This window comes from Numida meleagris, chromosome 2 (genome assembly GCF_002078875.1).
Source record: "Numida meleagris isolate 19003 breed g44 Domestic line chromosome 2, NumMel1.0, whole genome shotgun sequence".
Classification (NCBI taxonomy): domain Eukaryota; kingdom Metazoa; phylum Chordata; class Aves; order Galliformes; family Numididae; genus Numida; species Numida meleagris.
The window spans coordinates 220,781-242,933 of NC_034410.1; the positions used below are offsets into that span (position 1 = coordinate 220,781).

Below are 22,153 nucleotides of genomic sequence, written 5' to 3' on the forward strand. Positions count from 1 at the left end.
GATGTTATTTTAAAATCATGTACCATGACAAATTAAGACTGCAGTTTTATGTTCTCTTACCAACTCTTTTTCATAAATTTGCCAGCTGAAAAATTGAATTTAACACGATGGGCTGATTTTTTAAATTACTTTTTATTTAGTTTTCTTTTTCTAAGCTGTCCCTCTGCAGGGAAATATTTTAGTTCTCCAGATTATGTAGTTTCTGAAATGAGGTTAGGAAAAAATATAGGAATTTGAGCACGATAAAAACACTGATGGGTGTTATACACCCGTAAGTCTAGAGCTTCATCTTCTGGAACTGGACGATGAATGGTGGCAGGAACACAGCTTTAATTTTGCTTTCAACAGCCCTGTGAAGGTTTGCCCATTTTTGGCAAGGTAAAATGCGCTGGGGAAAAAGAATAATCCTCATGTGCACTCTGAAGTGAAGCTTTCCAACTAAATTCAGCTCTCTGAAGACAACTTCTGCACTGCATGCACTCACTTCTCTTGCAGCTCCATCTTACAACCAAATCCTGAATATTTTCATCTGCACAGATGTTTCCAAGTGTGGTCCAGCACTGCATAAGCACAACTTTAAAGGTGCTCCTCATAGCTGTGGTCACTCAGGACTTGTCAATCCCCTACCCAAGCTGTGTAGATAAATAGTAAGATACCATGTGACTTAACTGCTGGGGAAGATGGAGAAAAAGCAGGGTTAGAGGGGAAAACAGGGATGTGGGATGGAGTGTTATGGGAAGACAGGAGCTAGGGTTAAGAACTGGTTTGGAGGAATGGCATTATATGGAGAGAAAACAGCAGAGATCAACATTTGAAAGGCATTTCATATCTTTTATCTCTGCTTCTGCAATGTTAACATCTGATGAATGTTGATTTTGAATTTGGTGTCCTTCAAGACAGTATGTATCGACAGACAAAATTTCATACATACACAAGATGGCTGGAATACATCTGACCTGATGGCACCTAGATGTTAGATATTTAGTTCTGAATGAGACCACTATTATGTCAGTTAGGCAAAATGGGTATTTCTGGAGTTTTGTATTGCTCTTAACCTATTCCAAGCCCTTTCTCTGTGCGCCATCCTATAATCTTATGGCAAATAATGAATTAGCACATGAAATTTCCCAGAGAGGTGCTGGATGCCTCATCCCTAGAGATGCTTAAGGTCAGGCTGGATGGGGCTCTGAGCACCCTGATGGTGCTGTGGGTGTCCCTGTTCATTGCAGGGGGGTTGGACCAGATGGCCTTTAAGGGTCCCTTCCAACTCAAATGATTCTCTGATTATTCTATGATGGTGATGACCTATCTTAAGGCTCATTTTAGGAGAATGGACAGAGTGCACGTATTTCTATACTCTGACTAGAGAAGATGACTAGTTTAGATTTAGACACGGAACTTTCAAAAGTCTGAAGGAAAGTGAGAAGTATCACTTGCAAATATTGCCTTCAGATCAACCTACAACATGTGTCCCGCAGAATTTGGGTTCATGTGCTTGTGAGTAGATTTTGAACTTGTATTTTGAAATGTACTACTGTGGTCATTATTTTCCATATAAACACACCCACACAAAGATGCACTGAAGCTACAGTAAGAAGCATGTTTTATTGGTATAAATTGGTAGTAACAAGAGCTGCTGGTAGAGGGTTTGTTTTACGCAAGCCATGTTGTTTAAATGCAGGATTAGCAACATTTGGAGCTGTTCATCCCTCCTAAAATTATTTTGTGTCATGGGGAGATAAAGTAACATCTCTCCAGGAGGTGCTGATATTCTGGTAATCTTGGGAACAGTCACTCAATCCACCCATCCAGTCCTTGAGTGTACAGAAAAGTTAGAAGGTGGAAAACAGGTTAAATGCAGCTTAGAGAGTTGTTAATATTTAATTCCCACTTCACCATGCAGCTACGTCACTTCTGTGCAAAGGGATAAATGCTTCAGATCAGCAGCTGATGGGACAAAGGGAAGTCAAAAGGAAGGTGAAAGATGCTAAGGAAGACTGAAGAAGTGAAGTCTGACTTTGCTTTGGAACACGAATCCTAGCATGTTATACCACTGTGTCCTATATGCCCTGACTCTTGCAGTGCTTGTGAGTAATTGCATGAAATTAGCTTTTCCTTCAGTGTTTGTTAATAATTGCTTGTTTTCTCCTTGGAGCAGATGGTTGGATACAGCTTTATTTCTTTGAATGAGTGTTTTTTTTTTCTTTTTATTTGCTTTAAATTGCTTTTAAACAAGGCAAGAAGCTATGAAAAGTGTCAACAGCATCAGAAAGGACACAATTTGTAGGATCTGTGTATCAGTGCTTTTTGCTGCTTTCTTTCCCTCGCTGAGGAGAAACATCATTGGCAGAATCCCCTTTTTTTGTATGTAGGCTTTGAAAGTTGGTAACAAAGAAGAAACTAGAGGAGAGCTGTTACATCAGAGCAGCTGAGCCTTGATGGTATTCTTAATTTTCAGAAGATGCAGTCTTATTAGCTCTCATTTTATCTGCCTTTTTGGTAGCATTAACATTATTTAATGTGAGCAGCTCAGATACCAAAGGCAACAAATGAGTTGAATCAGCAGGGATGCTTATGGTGGAATTAGACATATCCAGCACCATTAGACAGCTTAGAGGTTTTGCTGATATTTTGCTCCTGGCAGTGGTTAGGAAACCAGCATTCAGAATCACAGACATAGCAGAAAAAATGTGAAAAGAGGGGGAAGGATATTTTCTTTGCTTTTTGAGATGATGTCTTCAGCATCTTCCTTTCACTATCCTTCTGCTATACCATTTGCTCTCTCCTGAGAATCAGAACTCAGGGAAGCTCTTCCCTGATGGATCATTGCTCGAGGAGTGGCAAAGCATTTCGTTCTTTGTGGATTGAGAGAAACAAAGCCTCGCAAAATGACTGCAAATATTTTTTATTCATGCAAAGCTATGGTTTCCTTTGTGTCGCCCATGTGACAATCTCTGCTTCCCCATGCTCTGAGGATTATGATTGTTCCTAAGTGGAATATCAGGATCCAGGTTAGTAGTCAATAATATCAATAATATCACTGAAGGTCTCTGTAAGAACGTGTCCCATATATACAAGAGAAATAGCATTTTCTTCTACATAGTCACGATAGTTATGACAGCATTGGGATTATGCACTGAACAAAACCCATACGTTTATGTGTAAGTGTATAATATAAATCCCATATTGTGCATTTACATATCTTACTGTAACAGAGGATATGCAAACAATTGTTATTTTGACTACAAAATGGTTTTGAAAAACAGACACCTCTTTTCATTGTTTGCATAACCTAATAGTGTGCTTTCCTTGGAAGAAATGAAGTCAACTTTTGGAGAGGTTCTGAATGTTTAAGAGGCTGGCTCTCACCTTCTATAAACTGAGGCTTCTTTTGCTGTCATCACTTGTGTGATGTTTCCTGTAATGTGAAAAGAATGAAGATACTGAGCCGTCCAGATAAGTACGAGAGAAAACAGAGGAAAAGTAACATTTAAGGGGCAAACTTTGCATGATGTTGTGAAAACACCTAGAATAACTAAAACCAGTGTTTTCTTTCCTCCGTGTGCATTTCATGTCCCTCTTTAGAGCATGATCCAGAAGAGGTTTTTTGTTGATTTGCTGTTGTGTTTGGTTTTTTTGTCACACTAACAAGACTTTCAGCTGAGGTCTTCTGACAATCAAGATTTGCTTGATTTTCCATGGTTATGCGAAAACAGCTTCCATGCAGAAACTAATGGATGCAGCAGCTGCAAATTCATCTTCTATTTGGAACACATCAGTGTTTATTTGCAGTTTTCCACATCAGCAAAGAGATTTCTGGAAGACAACCTGAAATATTAGCTATGATCCTCTTAAAAAAGTTTGGCTCCTGTTACATGCTTCCTTTCATTTCTACCCTTTGAAAAGGATTTGGGGGAAATACCCGTATCCTTAGCATATGCAAATATGAGCACAAGAAAATCACTTACACTTTTTCTATGCTGTATTTATTTTATAAATGACAACCTGTCACACAAGGGTGGATCTTGCCAGCCAGAACCCAGCCCACCACCTCCAGCAAGGAGGCAGGGGAGGCTGTGGATGACAACCAGACTGTGGAGGTCAGTATCAGGATCAGTGAGGGAAATCAGGACGATTGGATGGAGCCATGGGGACTGCACTGGGCCAAAGTGAAGCTGAGACATCATAGAATCATTAAGTCTGGAATAGACCTCTAAGAGTCTAAGAACATCTAGTTCAACTGTCAGCCCATATGGTCCATGGCTCAGAACAGGCTTGCAGTGGAGCTTGTGACTGTAGAATCATAGAATGGCTTGGGTTGGAAGGGACCTCAAGGATGACCAAGTTCCAGCCCCCCTGCTGGTGGTAGGGCTGCCAGCCACTAGATCAAGTACTAGATCAGATTGCCCAGGGCCCCATCCAACCTGACCTTAAACACCTCCAGGGATGGGGCATCCACAGCCTTGCTGGGCAGCCTGTTCCAGCACCTCACCACTCTCTCAGTAAAGAACTTCCCCCTGATATCTAATCTCAGTCTCCATTCCTTTAGTTTAAAACCATTCCCACTTGTCCTATCACTATATACGCATGTAAAAAGTTGATTTATCTCATGCTTATAATCTCCCTTTATATACTGGATGGTCCCAGACCTGGACGCAATACTGCAGATGGGGCCTCATGAGGGCAGAATAGAGGGGGACAATCCCCTCCCTGTCCCTGCTGGCCACCCCTCTTCTGATGGAACCAAGGATACCATTGGCCTTCCAGGCTGCAAGTGCTCACTGCTGGCTTATGTAAAGTTTTTCATCAGCCACAACCAATGGCAGAAAATAGACAACAGATTCCCTCCTTCTGTTGTTCAGAAGACAATTTTATAAAAAATCATATGTAGTTTCAAGATGTTTCTTTGGAGACTGGGATGGGACATGTCTCTGCTGAGAAGGGGGCAGGTCTTGTAGTATGCCCTTCACCATCAAGAAAGGGAGAACATTCTAGCTCCCTGGATCCAGATTTGGTAGGAGACAAAGCCAGGCAGCAAATGAGTCATGTCTTGTCAGATCCTTCCCAAAACCCTCTTCCTAATCAGCTGAAACTCCTCTCTCTGTAGGTTGCTGGGAATGTCCATCCAGAATGTGATTTTATAGCAGAGCTGAAGAAAAAGGAGGCTGAATGCCTGGAGAACTCAGAGAAGAGTGGGAATGCAACATCAGGTATTCACGAGAGAGAGATGAAATGAATGATAGAGAATAAACACCCTACCAGAATCAGGACTCAGTCACTCTGTCAATGCGTGTTTGAGTGTTTTACTCACTGTCCCACATCCCTGGGCTCTGCTCAACTCCTCTTCCATCTGCTTCCACACCTTCAATTGTTTTTTGTTTTTTGTTTTTTAAATATTTTACTTGCATTCAAACATGGACAGTCTATCTAATGGGGTGAATCCTTATTTCTTTGTCCTGCTCCTTCCCCTAGCTGGGTGCTATCATGGCATCATGTTAGAGATGCTGGTCTTTAACAATAGTGTAACCTTTTGGCAAGATCCATGATATGTCCTCCAGCAGAGCTCTCCCTTCCATTTCCAAAACTCATTTTCATTTGTTGCTTTATGGGTCTAACTAAAGCAGAGTAGATGGTCATCTGGAGGTGTTTATCCCTCATTATAGAATAAAAATTGAGCCTAAACTATTTTTATAAGAAATGTGAGGGGCAGAGGGTCGAAGTTAGAAAAAATCTTCCGATTTGCTCAAGTGTAATCATGCTTAAAAATGTATTTCACTTTCTGTCTGAGGTTGCAAGAAAACCTGGGACAAATTACTGTGCTGGCCAGAGGCAGATGCTGGAGAGACTCTTGCCTTACCTTGCCCGAACATCCTCTTTCACTTCATGGAAGAGCCAGGTGATATATTATTTTGGCTGTGTACCTATTATTGTGCTGCATGCCTGGGGCAAGCATTTCTAAAAATGACTGATATAGAACATAGCAGGTTTCTGCCCTGTACTCAGATCAGAGCATCACTGAAAAAATTTCAATCAGATTGCAGGATGCTGAGCAGATCATCTCGCATCCTATGCATGATATATAGCTACATATAATCCCATAGTCTGTGATAAGATCCTGAGCCAAAGAACACTAAAATCAATTGAGTAATTTCCATTGGTTGCCAAGGCTTCAAGATCATCTTGCTGGGTAAGTTTTGTACAGAGCTAGTAGAGAACTCATCTAGGTCAGAACTTAAGCATGGATCTTTGTGAGGTTTATGCTCTGATTAGCATGGGATGAAATGAAAGACTGAGGAATGAATAATTTGATTGTTCCTTAAGACCAAGGTTGGCAATACAAAGCAGTATCTTTTCATTAAAGAAGCATATGTGTTGTGTTGGGTTAAACAGAAGGCTATGCAAGTTAATGCCTCTGTGAATGCTTACTCTCTGGATAAAGCTGGCCAGGAACAAAGTGCAATCCCATAAGGAGGAAATGATCTTCCAGGAAATATGTAGATTTGGCAGTTCCACAAGAAAAAAAGTCTTCAAACTCCAACCTCTGCCTCATTCAGCACTTGCTAGCTATAAATGGGGGATAAGGAAAATCCCTTTCATCTGCGTACTTTCATTTCCTCTTCTGGGATTCTCTCACTTATCCTTCATCTGACTCAGAAATCTTTTTAAGGAAATGTGTTATCCTCACAGAACAAACTGCTTATTCCAGTGTCTGATCTCCAGAGAAAAGTAAGACCCGAGGAAGGTGAGAGTGAGAAGGGGTACATTAGAGGGGTGAGAGCTGAATGAGGCAGAAACCTGGTGGAGCAGCGCTTCCCAGTCTTCCTCAATGGGTTTGCTTGTCACTCCTATGATTTCTTCCTTACTGCTTCTCCTCTACTTCTGTCTCCTGGGTTCTCTCACTTCTTTCTGCTGTTTATCTCCAGAAAAAAAGTTAAGATGTTTGTACCTGACTACCTGGATGTACACATGCAAACAGTTCTGTCAGCAATGCGGGATGACAGTGGCAATGGTTCTCTTCTCCTGGTACAACCTTCACACTAGCAAGACATCTCCTGGTTTTTATCTTCTGTGTTATGTGGCTCTTCACTGGTAAAAATAAGTGATTCTCTTTCAGCTGGGATAGTAAGAAGAAACTGCACAAAGAAAGGCTGGTCAGAGCCATTCCCTTCCTATCATATTGCTTGTCCAGTTGAAGATGAGATTCCACTTGAAGAAGTAAGTTTAATTAAATGAGCATATGTGAGTGATATGCTGACGTTACAGGATTCCTTTCTATTCCTGAAGACCGCTAGTGAGGGAAACTCATCTGAAACTGAGGTTTCTTACCAAGTAAGGAATGTGTTTCAATTTTTACTCTAGCCACTTATTTTGAGGAACTACTAAGGACATTTTATTTTTCAGCTATAGCAGAGTGATGTTAAGAAAACCAGCTGCAAATTCCGTGCAATCATGCAGTTCGGTTGAACTTGCTTCCAAATACAACAGTTAAGATTATCTCCCAGAATATTCTTACGATATGCGTTATGGCAATTTCAGTAAGACTAGTCAGCAAGATGGTTTTGTGGTATCACAGCAAGTGCACTGTTATAACACCACTACTCTGAACTCTGCAATATCTAACCACAGGATGAGCAAAGGGTTTCTCACCCTGAATAACATAAAAGATTTAATTCAGCAAGGAAGTAAAAACAAAATATGTTTCAGAGTCTATTTCCATGTATGACACATTGCTTCAGCTAGATTTACACACTCAGTGATATTTAGAATTTATCTGCAGAGGAAAAATAAAACAGTGTCAAATGAGGATTCAAAAATATTGCATATACTTAGGTTATGTCATCATTGAGATATTCCTCTCATCTTCCCATTACTTTTTGTACTGATTGCTGTCATGTTGTTTAACTCAAACTTCCTTCCCAGCCTCCGAGGCACAGTACCTGCTGATCTCCATAAAAAACACTTCCACCAAAATACCATTCTTCTTTTTTTTCATTCTTTCTTTTATTGCTTCCTTGCATTTCTGGTGTAAAATAAACAACTTTAATGAGTCTCCAGATCTTTCTTTGTTGGCAGTAACTCACTTACCTCTAGGTAAAGTCCCACTTCGTATGTTTATCTACTTAAGGCTTTGACTATTACTTGCCGAGTTCCTCGTTTCTGGTTGATAAGTGGAAGATGCCAAGTAATGCAGGCCCAGCACAGCTTTCATACACTTCTTGTGGAGCAGTGCCTTCCAGACTACCTGACAGTAAAGGCCACTTGGTGCAGTTTCCAGATCATTTAACTTTACCAATCTAAAAATGAACACACAGAGCTATTTTGTGTAAGGCTAAGCTAACGACTCCATGGTGGATCTACATTAGTGTTTTGGTCAGGATCAGGCATAAGCTTTTTCAGGAAACCTCTGGGTTGTCCCCACTTATTGCCACTGTGTTGCCATTGAGGGGTGCGCTCAAAAAGGCTGATCTAGGTTTGTATGGGTAATACTAAAGTGAAAAACAAATGCAGGGTGCACCCAGTGTGCTCTGACCGAGAACAGATGTCCAGCCTACTGGACTCTACCATGGTATCTGGAAATGCTCACAACGTGAATATTGGGTCCTCAGCACAAAAAGTTTCACTCTGCTCTACCAAAACTGTTGAGTTGCACTGCTTGCTAAGGTAGGTGTAATGATAGATTCCTTTTCTTGTTGATGGAAAGCAATCAGGTCTCATCTTTGGATAAGATGGATTGCCGTCTGGAGGTGCTTGTTTCCCTTCACTAACTGAAAAGTGCTGTGATAGCATCTAACCAGCACAGTCCTGGGACCATGCTCTCACACTGCTCATTTTAAGATAGACTTTTTCTTAGAAAGCTAACTGTTAAGTATCTAACGTAAATGAAATAAACCCTACCCAATATCACGCTTATAATGCCTTTGGTGAAACTCAGGGCTCAAAACAAATACATGTCATTCCTCACTATGACCTGTAGGTAATCACACTGCACAGCTGCATGGATGTTAGGACGTAAGAATATTGAATGGGGACCCAAGAGACAGAGCCAAGAGATAAAAGGGAAAGACTACAGCCTGAAGCTTCTTCATTCTGTTTTCTGTTTCCATGCATGTCAGATAATCTTCACTCAGAGACCACGTCTGATAAGAGGTGCCATTGAGATTGAAATGGATTTTGATTGACACTCTGAATAAAAATTGGATTTGGAAGCAAGAAGAAAAAGGAAATAAAACATCCCCAGGAAAAGAAAAATTATATATATATATATATATTTATTTATTTATTTTTAATGGAAAAGGGAATAGATGGCAAAATTGTAAGTAAGTAGATAGAGCAAAGGAAAGTGGAGAGACCATAAGGAAAAGCTGAAAGTGTTCTTTATTCATCATGCAGCCTGCAGGATTGTCCTTTCACTACTTCTGTGCAGAAAACATAGTATGAATGCAGTCCTTTTGAAAATAGTTTTTTCAGTGTCATTATGGAAGATTCACTTAGTCTTCTCAGGGTTTATGAATGAGTTTGAAATCATCTTAAACAACAAATAGTTTTCTTATCAAACTGTGCTGTGTTCACATTCCCATATAATGGGTCTTCATAAAAGAAACACTAGTGATTGATTTCAGTTGAAGTTTTGTGTGGAATTAACAAGGGTAAAAAAGGCTGACAGGGCTCTGAACAGATTGGAAGCACCAAATAAAGCAAAACTGCCAGAATCAGAAAAGTAGCTGTCATCTGGCTGCAATTTACATGACAAATCATTTTCTTTTTTTACAGCAATCCTACTTTTCTACTATAAGGATCATCTATACCATAGGATACAGTGTGTCTATTACCTCACTTGTTATTGCTGTGACAGTTCTTATGGCATTCAGGTATGTGAAGTTATCTTCTAACTTGATTCATTTAGTGGTTCTTTGTGTCTTAGTCTATATGAGACATGATTAGACATAAGAAAGTAATAGAAACAGAAATTCGGAAGTATAAATTTAAGACTTTCAGGCAATATTGGTTTAGCGATATTAAATTCAGGTTAGAAATTAAAGATTATCAGAGAAACGAAGTAAGAAGAATCTGAAATGGGAAATAAATTCTGACTGTCTGCTAGCAATAGTCAGCAATTCAGATCCTAAACAACCAAGAGATATATTTGCTCACTTTACCTGGAACGAAGGTAGATTTTGATAAGCTATGTATGCTTGCTTATATGAGCTCAGTGGATTTTATATCAAGAAAAATAAAAAAGAACTCAATTCTGAGCCAATGTTCCTATGGCACTGTATAGATCACTGTCAAAATGTTTATAACAAACAACATACCTATGAAGTTCAGTCTGAATTTGGTAAGTTTTGTAACATTTCTTTCCCACTGAAGTGCCCATCCATTAGGCATTTTCACATGCATTTTGGAGTATTTGGAGTAAAAATGATTGCTTGTTTTATCATTCAGTGTATATTTGATGCCTGCTACTATATAGAATTTATTTTATAAATCTTTGCTTTCTTCTTGTATTTGTACAGAGTGAAAAAATAATAAAATAAAATAATAAAATAGAGATTTATTACCACTTCTTACTATTCTGTGAGACTCAGGTTTCTCTGGGGAAAGTTTCTTGACCTCTTCTGCTTCCTAGTTTATGTCTGGAAGTCAACAGTTACGTGTATTGACATCCACTCTGACCCTGAGAAAACAAACCAAGTCAAATAATGGGAAAGAAAGAAACAATTGACAGAAAGAGACTTAGAAATAGGGAGGAAAGACTTACAGTGAAGTGCCAACAATGGGGTTGGCATTTCTGTTCGGTAGTAAAATTCTGCACACGCTAACTGAGCTTTAAGACTAGGTGACCCTGAGATTAATGAATCTGAAGGGAATTCAGCTTTTGAAGTCTGTATTTAGTAACAATCAGAAAAATTAATCTGTATTGACTCAGTGTGAGAATTTAAAATAGATGTGCCAAATTGTTTTAAAACAATTATCTGCATTCATTTCATTCATACAATTAATTTTTGGTGAGCTAAGAAAGTATTCTTTAATTCTTGATAAGGCAATCCATACAGAGATTTAATGCAATTTAACTCAACAGCAGTATTTTGCTATGCAGGAAACGTTGCTAAATAGCCATTACCCTCTTCACTGAGATAACTGTCTAGTTAGTTAAGAGTATCTCTGCATGCCTGTTCTTGGGAGTGGTATAGCCATAATCAAAGTGATATCAGAAGACCCTTCTCCAAGTTCAGGTTTCTCGTTGTCCCCAAACAATGCCAACCAAAGAACATCTTAGTTGAGGCACACTGAACACATAACAAAAATGAGGCCATGATCTAACTACAAAAAAAAATGAAGATGTAGACTGTGGGTGAATTGTTTTACGTGAGGAAGGTTTCTGTCTCTGCCTGTTTACCTACTCAGTGGATTGAAGAGTTCTTTCTGTACATGCCTGGAAGTACCTCAGGTGAAACAAGGCTTTATCACATATCTGAAGTACTGCCAGCACAAGTCAGTGAACTTCTTCAGTAGGACTTCTCTTTTTCTTCCAGGAGGCTACGCTGCCCCAGAAATTACATCCACATACAGCTCTTTTTTACGTTCATCTTAAAAGATATTGCTATTTTCATTAAGGATTCTGTCCTTTTCCAAGAGGAAGACATTGACCATTGCAGCTTCTCTACAGTAAGCACAAGGAAAGCAAGATATTGTGGTACTTGATAATTTTTTCATGCCATCTATGTGTGGACTTACTATTCATTGCTCCTTTTTTTTTTTTTTTTTTTTTTTTTTGTGGTGATGAACACTTGAACACTAATTAGTATCCTCAGGCACTGTGTTCTAATGTTCTACTTCCATAAGGGTGGATATTCTGTCCTTCTGTGTCCAGAATTCATCAGTCTGTGATCCTTTTGTATTCCGAATCAGATGTATATGGTTCTGTAGAAAAGAGTAGTATCATTTTTCTGTTACTCTTCTATGACCTACAGCCTAAAATCAAAGATTTCTTGAGTATCTCATAGCACCTTTTTGTTTTCTGGAAAATGTGCATTTTGTGTTCTGACCAGGAGCTCCCAACTGTAGACCACAGAATATGCAAGGTGCTAGACAACCAATTTAGCTTTGGACCAGCAACAAATATTGGCAATAAGGTAGTTTTCAAACAGAGGTTAATTAGCTGATCCTTCTGTGTTGCTCATGGCCATGCAAAATTTAAAACTGAGGATAAGAGAGAAAGTGATGGGTCTTTGAACATGCTTTTTTTCCAAGGGCTAGTGAGCATTTGAGTCTATTTGTATAAGCTACACTGAAAGCAGTCCATGTGTAGGAGAAATCACATGCTTGGGAGACCAAGCTATATTTCTAGCACAAAGACAGAAAGTAAAATACATTTCAGACTCCAAGCTGTAAGTCCTACTCTTCAGAAAGCCACGTAACATTTGATGATCTCCCTTTAAACATGGCGGTAAATTTGAGGTCCTACTCTTTTTAGATCTTTAGACTCTTTAGATCTTACACATCTGCAAATATAATTTATGTATCCACATGTCATGTCATAATTATGACTTTCTTTACCTGTAGACTGAATGCAAGATCTCAGTTGTTTTCTGTCACTTCTTCACGATGACCAATTTCATATGGCTGCTAGTAGAGGCTCTTTACCTAAACTGTCTATTACTCTCATCCCTTTCTCATGGAAGAAGATATTTCTGGTGGCTGGTTCTCTTTGGTTGGGGTAAGTAAGGATTTTACATAAAGTTAATGAAAGGCAAGATGTTACAAAAAGCTTTATTCATCTGATAAAAAATACAGGATGTAATCGAGCCTGCCTAACTGAAATCAGAAGCAGAAATCAAAGCAAACCGTCGAGTTTGCTTTCATTTTTACACACACATTAGCGAGGAGCAATCAAGCTTTTTAAAAGTATAGTATTGAAGTCCCTATTAAAGAAATAGAAAATTAAGTACGCCTGGGGATTCAAGTGAAGTATCTCTCCCTGAAAACTTGCTGTGCAAAGCAAAAATTAGAGAACTTCCTCCTTTGGATATATGGACCAAAGGGAAGTGTTGGTCATTTCAGGACAGCAGTTCATGCATGTTGACACAAAGGTTAAGGTGAGCATGGCAACTAAGAATATCAAATCACTCTTTGTGTTTTAGGGGGATTTCAAGGAATGTTTAAGGTGGAGTGCATCACATTCTGTATTTGCAAACTGTTCATATTGCTATTATTTGAAGAACCGATCAACAATATTTTTTAGTCTTTTGTCATGCAAAAAGAACACATTACATCAATCTAGGTTTTAATGTGCTATCTGCACGCAAGTGCTAAGGTAAGATCACATGTGAATTGTGTTCATGTAGGTAAGAAGTTGCAAGATTAGATCTTCCTGGCAGCACTATGCCATGTGCGAGTAGCTTCTGCATCCCTCTACATCTTCACATTGATGCATGATCACCAAATAGTCAATGCTGTATCTTGTTTCATTCCATGAGATTTAGGAGCCCACGAAGAATAATTCCAGTTCCGAAAATGGCTGAGATGCAGCATCTCAGCAGAGTTCCAATGGACAGGAGTTTGATTAATTGATGGAACCAGAAAACAAAGTTCTTTGTTTAATTGTCTGACAGGTTTTCCAACACTTTTCACCTTTATATGGATATTAGCAAAATTCTACTTTGAAGACACAGCGTAAGTCACCGTTTTCTACATTACTACATGAATTTTATTTTAAAAATAATGATAGCTAATGAAGCTCATGTCATGGATACGGGAAAATACTCTCAGTATATTACTAGACTTTCCTTTCTCCACATCACCATTTAGATAAGTGCCTGCGGTGGAGTTCTGAGTTTCCATTCCCGTGTAGACACAGTGAACAGGGATTACAACATCTACTAAAGTATAATCTGGCAGCAGTACTGTAATTGTGCAGGGCATCCTTCCCAGGAAGCTGATATATTTGATTTGGCTGCAAGAGAAGAAGAGATTCCAATCAGATAAGGGGGATGATAAAGCAAAATTTTTGGAGCTTCTGATGCAAAATACATTTGGAATTTCTGAACCTTGGAGTTCAGACAAAATGTTTCACATCTTAAATACGTGTCTTTGAAGAACAAATCTGTATCTTTATCTGTCACGGCATCATCTCTTCAAGTGTTTTGTCGGAACTGTCACTTCATGGCTGTCATTTAATACTTCATGATAGCTCTGTATCTTTTTGAAGAGAGTAGGATAATCTATAAGAAACTATGTCTTGTACAAAGCAGATACATACCTGAATGCTTAAAGTATACCTACACCTCCATAAAAAATAGATCTGTTGAGAATTTGGCAGTTATGTGGTGTCTTGATTGCAGTGATTACATACACTTCTTTTCTAAACTTAATGGTATTTTCTCAGATGCTGGGATATTAATCAAGACTCTCCTTACTGGTGGCTAATCAAAGGACCTATTATAATTTCTGTTGGGGTAGGTATTTCTAACTTTGTGAACACTAGTTAGAAAAAAAATGTCTTCTAAATGCAAATCTGGTTACTGTGTGATGAAATGTTTTATTTTTGAAATAAGGAAGAGGAATGGTAGAATTCATACTGTAAAAATGTTTTATCACTTACCTACATCCAGTGCAGACCAAAAAGAGGCAAAGCACTGCCCTTTCCCCATCACCCACAGCAAACATTCTGCAAAGAATTCAAGTTTTCCTGGAATTTTCAGTCTGCTGAAATTGGTGGTAAGTGGTTAAACTATTCTTATAGTATTTGAAAAGAGAGGTTTTAGACTAATAATCCAGAATCAGCCATAAATTTTGATATAAATTTTCAAGAGTAATAGATTTCTTTCACGAGTGATAATAACAATAATAGCTCTTGATTTTTACATTTATTGAGTAAACTGATGGGCCCTAAATGATTATGGCATATGACTACTCCTAATTGTCATTAAGCCCAAGGAATCTGTGAGATATCAGCTGGTCTTAAACTGGATGGCCTTAAAGCCGTTTATCTAAAGATTAATTTAATTTGATGACAGATGCATACAAATGAGGCATATGTAACAACACAAACGAATAATCTCAATTTGATCACTGGTCATAGTTGCCACATTCCAATAAAAGGTGAAATTTCTTTCCACCACCGTTAATTTTCTGCTTACTATTTCCTGTCTGATATCCACATTTGATTCAGGGGATTACAGCAATGCATTCTCTGCTGGAATGTACTTAATGTTTCACTGATGGATTTTAGAGTGCTAAAGCTGATCCATAGACTTTAGTAGGGCTATGCCAAATAGCAATTGGATAAAATTTACTTTGCAAGTTAGGATAGACCCTAGCCAGCTCTGGAGCTGAGACTCCTCAGCTTTCTTCAGAATCAACAATGAGAAACAGGCACTGTTGGTATGTGATTCATTTGATGTCTGAGTTTGGAGATGACTCATCCCCAACTCCATCTGAGACCCTACTGGTTGTCTCGCTCTCCTCTGATTGTAAAGAGAGAGCAGGGTGATCAGCTCAGAAGCAAACTTCGTAGATATCTATATTTAACAAGATGAATTCTAATGTCTAAAGAAATGCAACAGCCATCTCAAACAAGAATGAAAATAAGAGCTACAAAAATACGAATCACATGAGATACAGACAAAAGTAGTTTACTTAACAGAGGTAAATTCTCAGGTTCTCATCTTGATCACTTCTGGGAATGCAACCTACTGAGAGGATTGAATGCTGCCAACAACAATTATAATAATGATAATCTTTCACAGGTTTCATTGAAACTATACAAATGACATGATAACTGAAGGCAAATAATGATGTTCATTGAAAAGTTTAACATGAGAAAGTAACCTTTTATTTTTTTATAAAAAATTATTTTGAACAGGTCAATTTTGTCCTATTTATCAACATCATCAGAATTTTGCTGAAAAAACTAGACACTAGACAAATGAACTTCAATAACTCATCTCAGTACAGGTAGTGTATGGAACAAAAAAAACCCACTGACAATTATCTTAATCACAAAAGTTTATGTAATTTTTCTAAACAGAATTATATGCCTAGTGCCAAACCAGCCTCAGTTTTGCTGGCATTTACTATCAGAAATTCTCAATGCTATCCTTTTCTCTTTGAAACTTATCAAATGAGTAAACTGTTCTCTAGAGTTGTCTTTCTATGGACATGAACTACACAAGAAGACTGCATATTGCTTTGTCTTTATTTACAAATAAATATCAAAAATTCAATGGCTTGAGTAGAGCAAAATATATTCTACTGCTTGTTTTTTCCAGAATTACAATTTCATTTGGAAAAGCGAATGCCAAAATACCTTATGTCATAAATATAGTCTTGCTAATAAGGCAATAAGCACAAGAAGTGTCGTTCCAGCTATTTTCTCATTATGCTTTCTGACTAGCATTATAGCCAAGGTGATAAGAACTTAATACCTATACATTTAGATCTCTTCACTAGCTTTTGTTCATCATTATTACATATTGCAATGCCTTGGTCTTTACTCTGAAAAAAATAATATTACCTTCTTCTCATGGCCCATGTTAGACGTCTCTCAAGGTCAACTCTGCTTCTAATTCCATTATTTGGAACACATTATATTGTCTTCAACTTTCTTCCGGAATATACCAGCCTTGGCATTCGGCTTTATTTAGAGCTCTGCATTGGATCTTTTCAGGTAAAGTCACTGTGGAATCTTCAGGTTCTTTGTAGATTTTCTAATTTAATCCAGTTCCCACATGACACCTAGCAGCAAACAAAAGATAATTGTATTTTGAAGACGGTATCTCCTCAGGGTTCTTTGCTGAGATACAGATCTGTGGATGTGATACACATCCTAACCTGTTGGTTAGATTGTGTATTTACAGACTGCCAGCACAAGACCAAGTTTTTCATATATGAGTGTTAGTTCAACACTGGGTCAAAGTCAGACAGGACAAAGCCATCTTTGCTACCAGCCCACAGGCCTTCCCTGATTTCACTGACAAGATCAATCCATTTGGGGCAGACGACAGAACATCCAGGGGGCAATCAAAGATGCAGGTCCAGCCCCCCTTCCAATACTCTGGCAAAGAATAAATTGATAGTTTAAATATATTTAAAAATAGCTGTGTTGGGTGTAGACACCAGCCTCAGTCAGACTGCTGCTCTGGGAAATCGCACATGCTTTTCCCTCTGTGGTAAGAAAAAAGTGTTTCATGTACTTTGGGTGTCCCAAGTACTTTGAATTGACATACAAGGCATGGACAGCTCGATGAGTTTGGTGCCAACCGGAGCAGCCACTGGGGCTGTTCTGCCATATCCCTCCAGGTAGATTTACTGCCTGAGTTAAAAGCAGTAAAGCACTCTGTGATGCATCTCAGAGTCTAAAAGAAACAGATGTTTCTTTTAGAAACTTCAAAAGGGAACACATCTCTCTCTAAATGGCTGCGTGGCATCAGTTGTCAGTGAGTATCACTGGAAACCCATGAGCTGTGCTGGTTCAGTCCTTGTGCAAATTTAACTCATTGTGCCAACCCTGTACAATCACCCCTCTGCTACTGAATCCAGAGCCTCCATAACTGGATCTGTCTTCCACTGTTAACTAACAAAGTAAGAAAAAGGTAAGCTGAATAAAAAGATGAGGTGTTTAGTGAGTACCTGACCACATAGATGCATTGACCTCCTCAGATTTTTCTTTGTTTATTTTAGTTCAGAAACTTAAAACCTGTATTCAGTAGGCAAAGATGTTATCTCAGCTGATATATTGCTAAGACAGAATCATAGAACCATAGATTGGCTTGGGTTGGAAGGGACCACCAACCTTCAGATCTGGTACTAGTCCAGATTGCCCAGGATCCCATCCAACCTGGTCAAAGTTGACAGAAAAACTGCATGAGCTCCTTGGCAGTAGAATGGACATGCTTTTGTAAGCATAATTTGAGGATTAATTTGCTGTATCATGTATTCATGTGAATTCCTATGACCTTACTGACTTCGGTGACAGGCAATTAACCAGCTGATTACCTGACTGATCGGCTTTGCTGGAGGTACATAATTTGTAAAAGTACTCTAACTTAACTGACTCACATATACAGCACTTCCATGGAGTCACTGCCAGTGGCTTTTTCAAGCTGTGTTAACACTCAACTGCAGTTTTGTTTTGTCTTGTTTTTCTTCCTCAGGGGTTTATTGTAGCACTCCTCTACTGTTTCCTGAACCAAGAGGTAAGGGAAATACATCCTTCACAATATTGATTTCACGTGCAGATTTACGGAGTTAATAATTAGTATTATGCAAGCAGATAATCTAATATTTTTAGTTTCGCGGGATAGTCTGTTAACACAGGAATCAGTGAAGCTGAATTTCATTTCAATTTTCTTCATGAGAATGAAGCCATCTAGTGGACAAATGAGCTACTCCTTCAAGTCTTTTTTTTAAATCTTTTCTGCCTGTTTTTGTACTGTGGTGGGGCTTCGGTAACCCTTGCTAGGTCCAGACCTAAGAAAACAAGCTGCCACAGTGAAGCAAACTGACCTCCAGATATTAAAGTTATTAAATGATTAAACTGTAAATAATGTTAAATTTACACAGATTGCCCAATACCGGAATATTATTATGCAGTGTTTTTAATATACTCATGAACCTTCCCAGTACTTCTTCACCATGATAAATTTCAGACTGTTTTAGACTATGACTGGGATTCAGTCCAGTAGCTAGCACCCAGTTCTCTTGCCTTGGTCCTCACAGTAGCTGACACTCAGCACAAAATGTCTGTAGGACTCTTATAAATCCAGAGAGCTATGGCCCCTCCAGCTATGGATGAAGATAGGTCAGACTGCTCAGATCTGGCATAGGATTTGGGCAGACAAGTGCACTGTCAGGCCTTGTTTTATCCTTTCTGTATTTATCCCCCCTCATTGCTTCTCCTGCTTCCTCCTTCCCCTCCGTGGATTTGCAGAACTCTGCAGTTTCTGCATCCTCCTAGCCTGGCCCCCCTTGTCTCACCTTCCTGGAAATGGCACCTCTAACTTGTTAGTCTGACAATTAGCGTGACTAAGAGATTTGGTTCTTGGCTGTCCTCCCAGCTTAGAAGTCCTCAGTCAGATAATCCTCACATGCTCTCATCCATTAGTGTGACTGAGCAGACATTGTTCCCATCAGTGGTCCCTTTCTTATTATCCTTTGTTGCCTTGGAAAAGGTCCTTGACCAGATACACTCAGAGGAGCAAACGCTCCTCTACATACCCTTACAGTTTCTACCTGTTTTTCCTAAGAAGGGAGAGTCTCAAGATTCATGTATGCCACCGCACAGGGCACCACCACTGAGGATGTCAAAGCTGTGCTTAGGAGATGATCCTGGTTCCTAATAGTAACAGTGAAACGTAGGGAAAGATCCAAGTACAAAGTGCAATCATCTGTGATAGAGAGAGCTGACCCCTGGGTTGTATTGACTAGATCTCCAATTTCCAAGCCTAAAGTTTTGGGCTGATTAAGCTTCAAAACAGTATTTAATCGACTACTTTGCCATGATCAATATTTACTTGATTATTAGTAAGAAATTTCTCAAATGTTAAACCGAGTGTCTTCAAGTATGCTAGCACTTCTTAGCATTTTGGTTGAGTTTATGACTGTGCATTTTTGAATTGTGCTCAGTTAACATTCCTGCTCACCAGAGATTACTAATAATCTCTAATCTCCTCTGACGATAGACTCATTAGCTTTACATCCAGATTGACACTGCAGACATACAGCACTCCAGTTTATTTCCTTCCTATTAAGCATCTGGGAAGACACATTTCTAATGAGATTCAGATGCTAAAACAGGCTTTGGTGGCTGGTCTGGACACTGTGTGTGTTTTTGTGAACATGCCAAGGCATGGCACACATGCTTGTCAACAACAGAAAGCAAATGATTGCTCGTGGCTTTTCGCCCTTGCTATAGCAAAGTAGTATTATTTCTTAGCCACAAATCGAGGAGTGTAGACTAAGGAACTTGATGCAAATTATACTGTTCTAGAAACAGATGGGAACAGGAAGACATCTCTTAGCAATTGAGGAAAGCAAACAATGTGGAAACAATATGTTTAATTGTGCAGACGGTATTGGTAGCATCACTCCTGGGATAAATTTCCAAAGCATTTGGGAAAAAAAAAAAAAAAGAGAAAGAAAGAGAAAGAATATGCTGAAAAAAAACTAAGAAAATATTCCATTGGTGGAGAAAACCTTTTCCAGTGCTAGAGTTAGAAACCTCAAGTTATTTCATTTATCCTTCCTTGCTTCCTTGCTTCCTTGCTTCCTTGCTTCCTTCCTTCCTTCCTTTTTTCCTTTCCTTCCTTTCCTTCCCTCCTGGATGTCTGAATTGTACCCTTCTCTAGCCACCAGTTGTGTTTTTCCTCTTTGCCACCAGTCTCCTACTCAAACACTGTTTGACTGCATAGTAACATTCTCCTTTCCTTTTGAGGTGCAAACGGAAATTGGTCGGAGATGGCATGGTAAGAGATATGGACTTATGCCAGTTTGGAGAAGGACAAGATGGACTGTGCCAACCAGTTCTGGAGTAAAAATGAATACATCTGTGTGCTAAAGACAGCCTCCAAATCTGGAGTAATCACAATAATAAGCCTGATAAGGAAAAATAATCAAACAACAACAAAAAATCCTTAACAACATCAGCTTGTTGAGAGCAAATTGGAGGAAGATCCACTTCTGAAGAAATTCTGCCCACCAGCTATCTCTTGCATTACAAGTGCTGAAGTGATGGATTAAAGACTGACTGGCCAATTAAAATAACTTTCCCATGGATAAACTATTACAACACAGCAAATGCAGATATTGCCTCTTTTTCATTCCCTGTTCGTACTCTCTTACGTATGAACTGTATAGAATAATGTGTTAAGGAGGTGAAACCAGGAGCTCCCTTCAGTGATACCATAGATGATGAGCTCTGGAAATGAGCACTCAGTCTTCACACAATGGGAACAGGCGTCTATCCAGCTTGTTCAATCTTTGTTCTTTATTTCAACTCTGTAGGGATGCAAACAGGAAACGAAATGCCTTGTCAAATTGCAATGCGTGACTAAAAAGTCCTCTTCTGTTTCTTCTTATATTCTCTCTTTGCAAACAAAAAGTCTCAATGTACATGGCAAAAACAAATGCACTCTCATATTCAAGTGTTATTCCAGTAACTACGGGATAGAATTTTTCTGAAAGCCAAATATCAGAAAGAAGAGGTACTCGGAAGGACACGGCTCCGTAAGATAGTCATTAAGGAATAACTGCTCTTTGCAAGCAAATTCAAAAGAAAAGTAGTAAATTTGTTCTGCACAGAAAGAGAAGGTCTAGGAGAGCATTACGAATATTGCTAAGTATTTTCTCATGCCTGACTGGTTGTGCTCACCAGTGTTGTAATATAATCAGAAGCCTGTAAATAAACATGCACTTCTAGTATTTGGATTTGTGATTTTATTTTGTCCTAAATGGTTGTTATAATCTGTAGATGAACTGACTGATTCATGTCTTCGCTGGGAACATCAGGGCTTGGACAGGAATGAGGAAAGCTAAACTGTACTGAACAGCAAGGACCGTCAGACAATACATTTTCACTCTATTCTTTGGGACGTGCCAGTGAGCTGCAAAGTACCATTATGCAACAGAAATGGTGATACAAACAGGTGGAATTCTCCTTCTTTCTCCTTCATTGTATCCAGATAACTATAGTTAATGCAATTATAGCTAACTAGAGAAAGTGGCATGTTACGTGAACTAGTTTTCTTGTGAAAGCTGAATGCCAAGGAGGTATCATCCTTCCTCTTCACTTAAACAAAAGTGTTTTTCTCTTTGTTTCTTTCCTCCAGTTTGTGAAAAATGCAGCCATGTTCGAGCTCAGAGCTGAGCTGATAAGAGTCTGAAGGAGTGTGTGTGGGGGTGTTTATTTTCATTTCTCCATAGAACACAGGTTATGTTGTAGGGCCTAAGGCATTGTTCATAGAATCATAGAATTAGCTAGGTTGGAAAAGACCTACAAGATCATCCAGTCCAACCATAATGTTGATGTTTATTTCCTTCCCTTATCCAAAAGGATCCAAGACGAGCTAGACAGAAGAACATACTGACTGGCTGATGACCTCTTTAACGTGAGTAACAGAGGTAAGTTTGCATGGCTTTCCCTGGTATTTAGCAT

The 22,153-nt window shown here is 38.9% G+C and overlaps 1 protein-coding gene across 1 annotated transcript; it reads left to right on the forward strand.

Annotated features, from left to right (window-relative positions):
- Positions 1,964-21,389, forward strand: GHRHR (growth hormone releasing hormone receptor). Its single transcript, XM_021387951.1, has 13 exons — positions 1,964-2,087; positions 5,108-5,210; positions 5,789-5,896; positions 7,115-7,215; positions 9,772-9,869; positions 11,535-11,667; positions 12,565-12,718; positions 13,614-13,674; positions 14,387-14,456; positions 15,866-15,957; positions 16,540-16,669; positions 18,156-18,197; positions 20,435-21,389. Exons 1-13 carry the CDS (start codon positions 2,043-2,045, stop codon positions 20,555-20,557), a joined length of 1,260 nt encoding a protein of 419 aa, XP_021243626.1. The 5' UTR covers positions 1,964-2,042; the 3' UTR covers positions 20,558-21,389.

Bases quoted from the DNA above. Each gene is read 5' to 3' on its own strand.
- GHRHR (XM_021387951.1), top strand. From the start codon at position 2,043: ATGTTATACCACTGTGTCCTATATGCCCTGACTCTTGCAGTGCTT. The intron at 11,668-12,564 runs GTAAGCACAAGG...CTTTACCTGTAG, and splicing joins ACCATTGCAGCTTCTCTACA to ACTGAATGCAAGATCTCAGT. The intron at 18,198-20,434 runs GTAAGGGAAATA...TTTCCTTTTGAG, and splicing joins ACTGTTTCCTGAACCAAGAG to GTGCAAACGGAAATTGGTCG.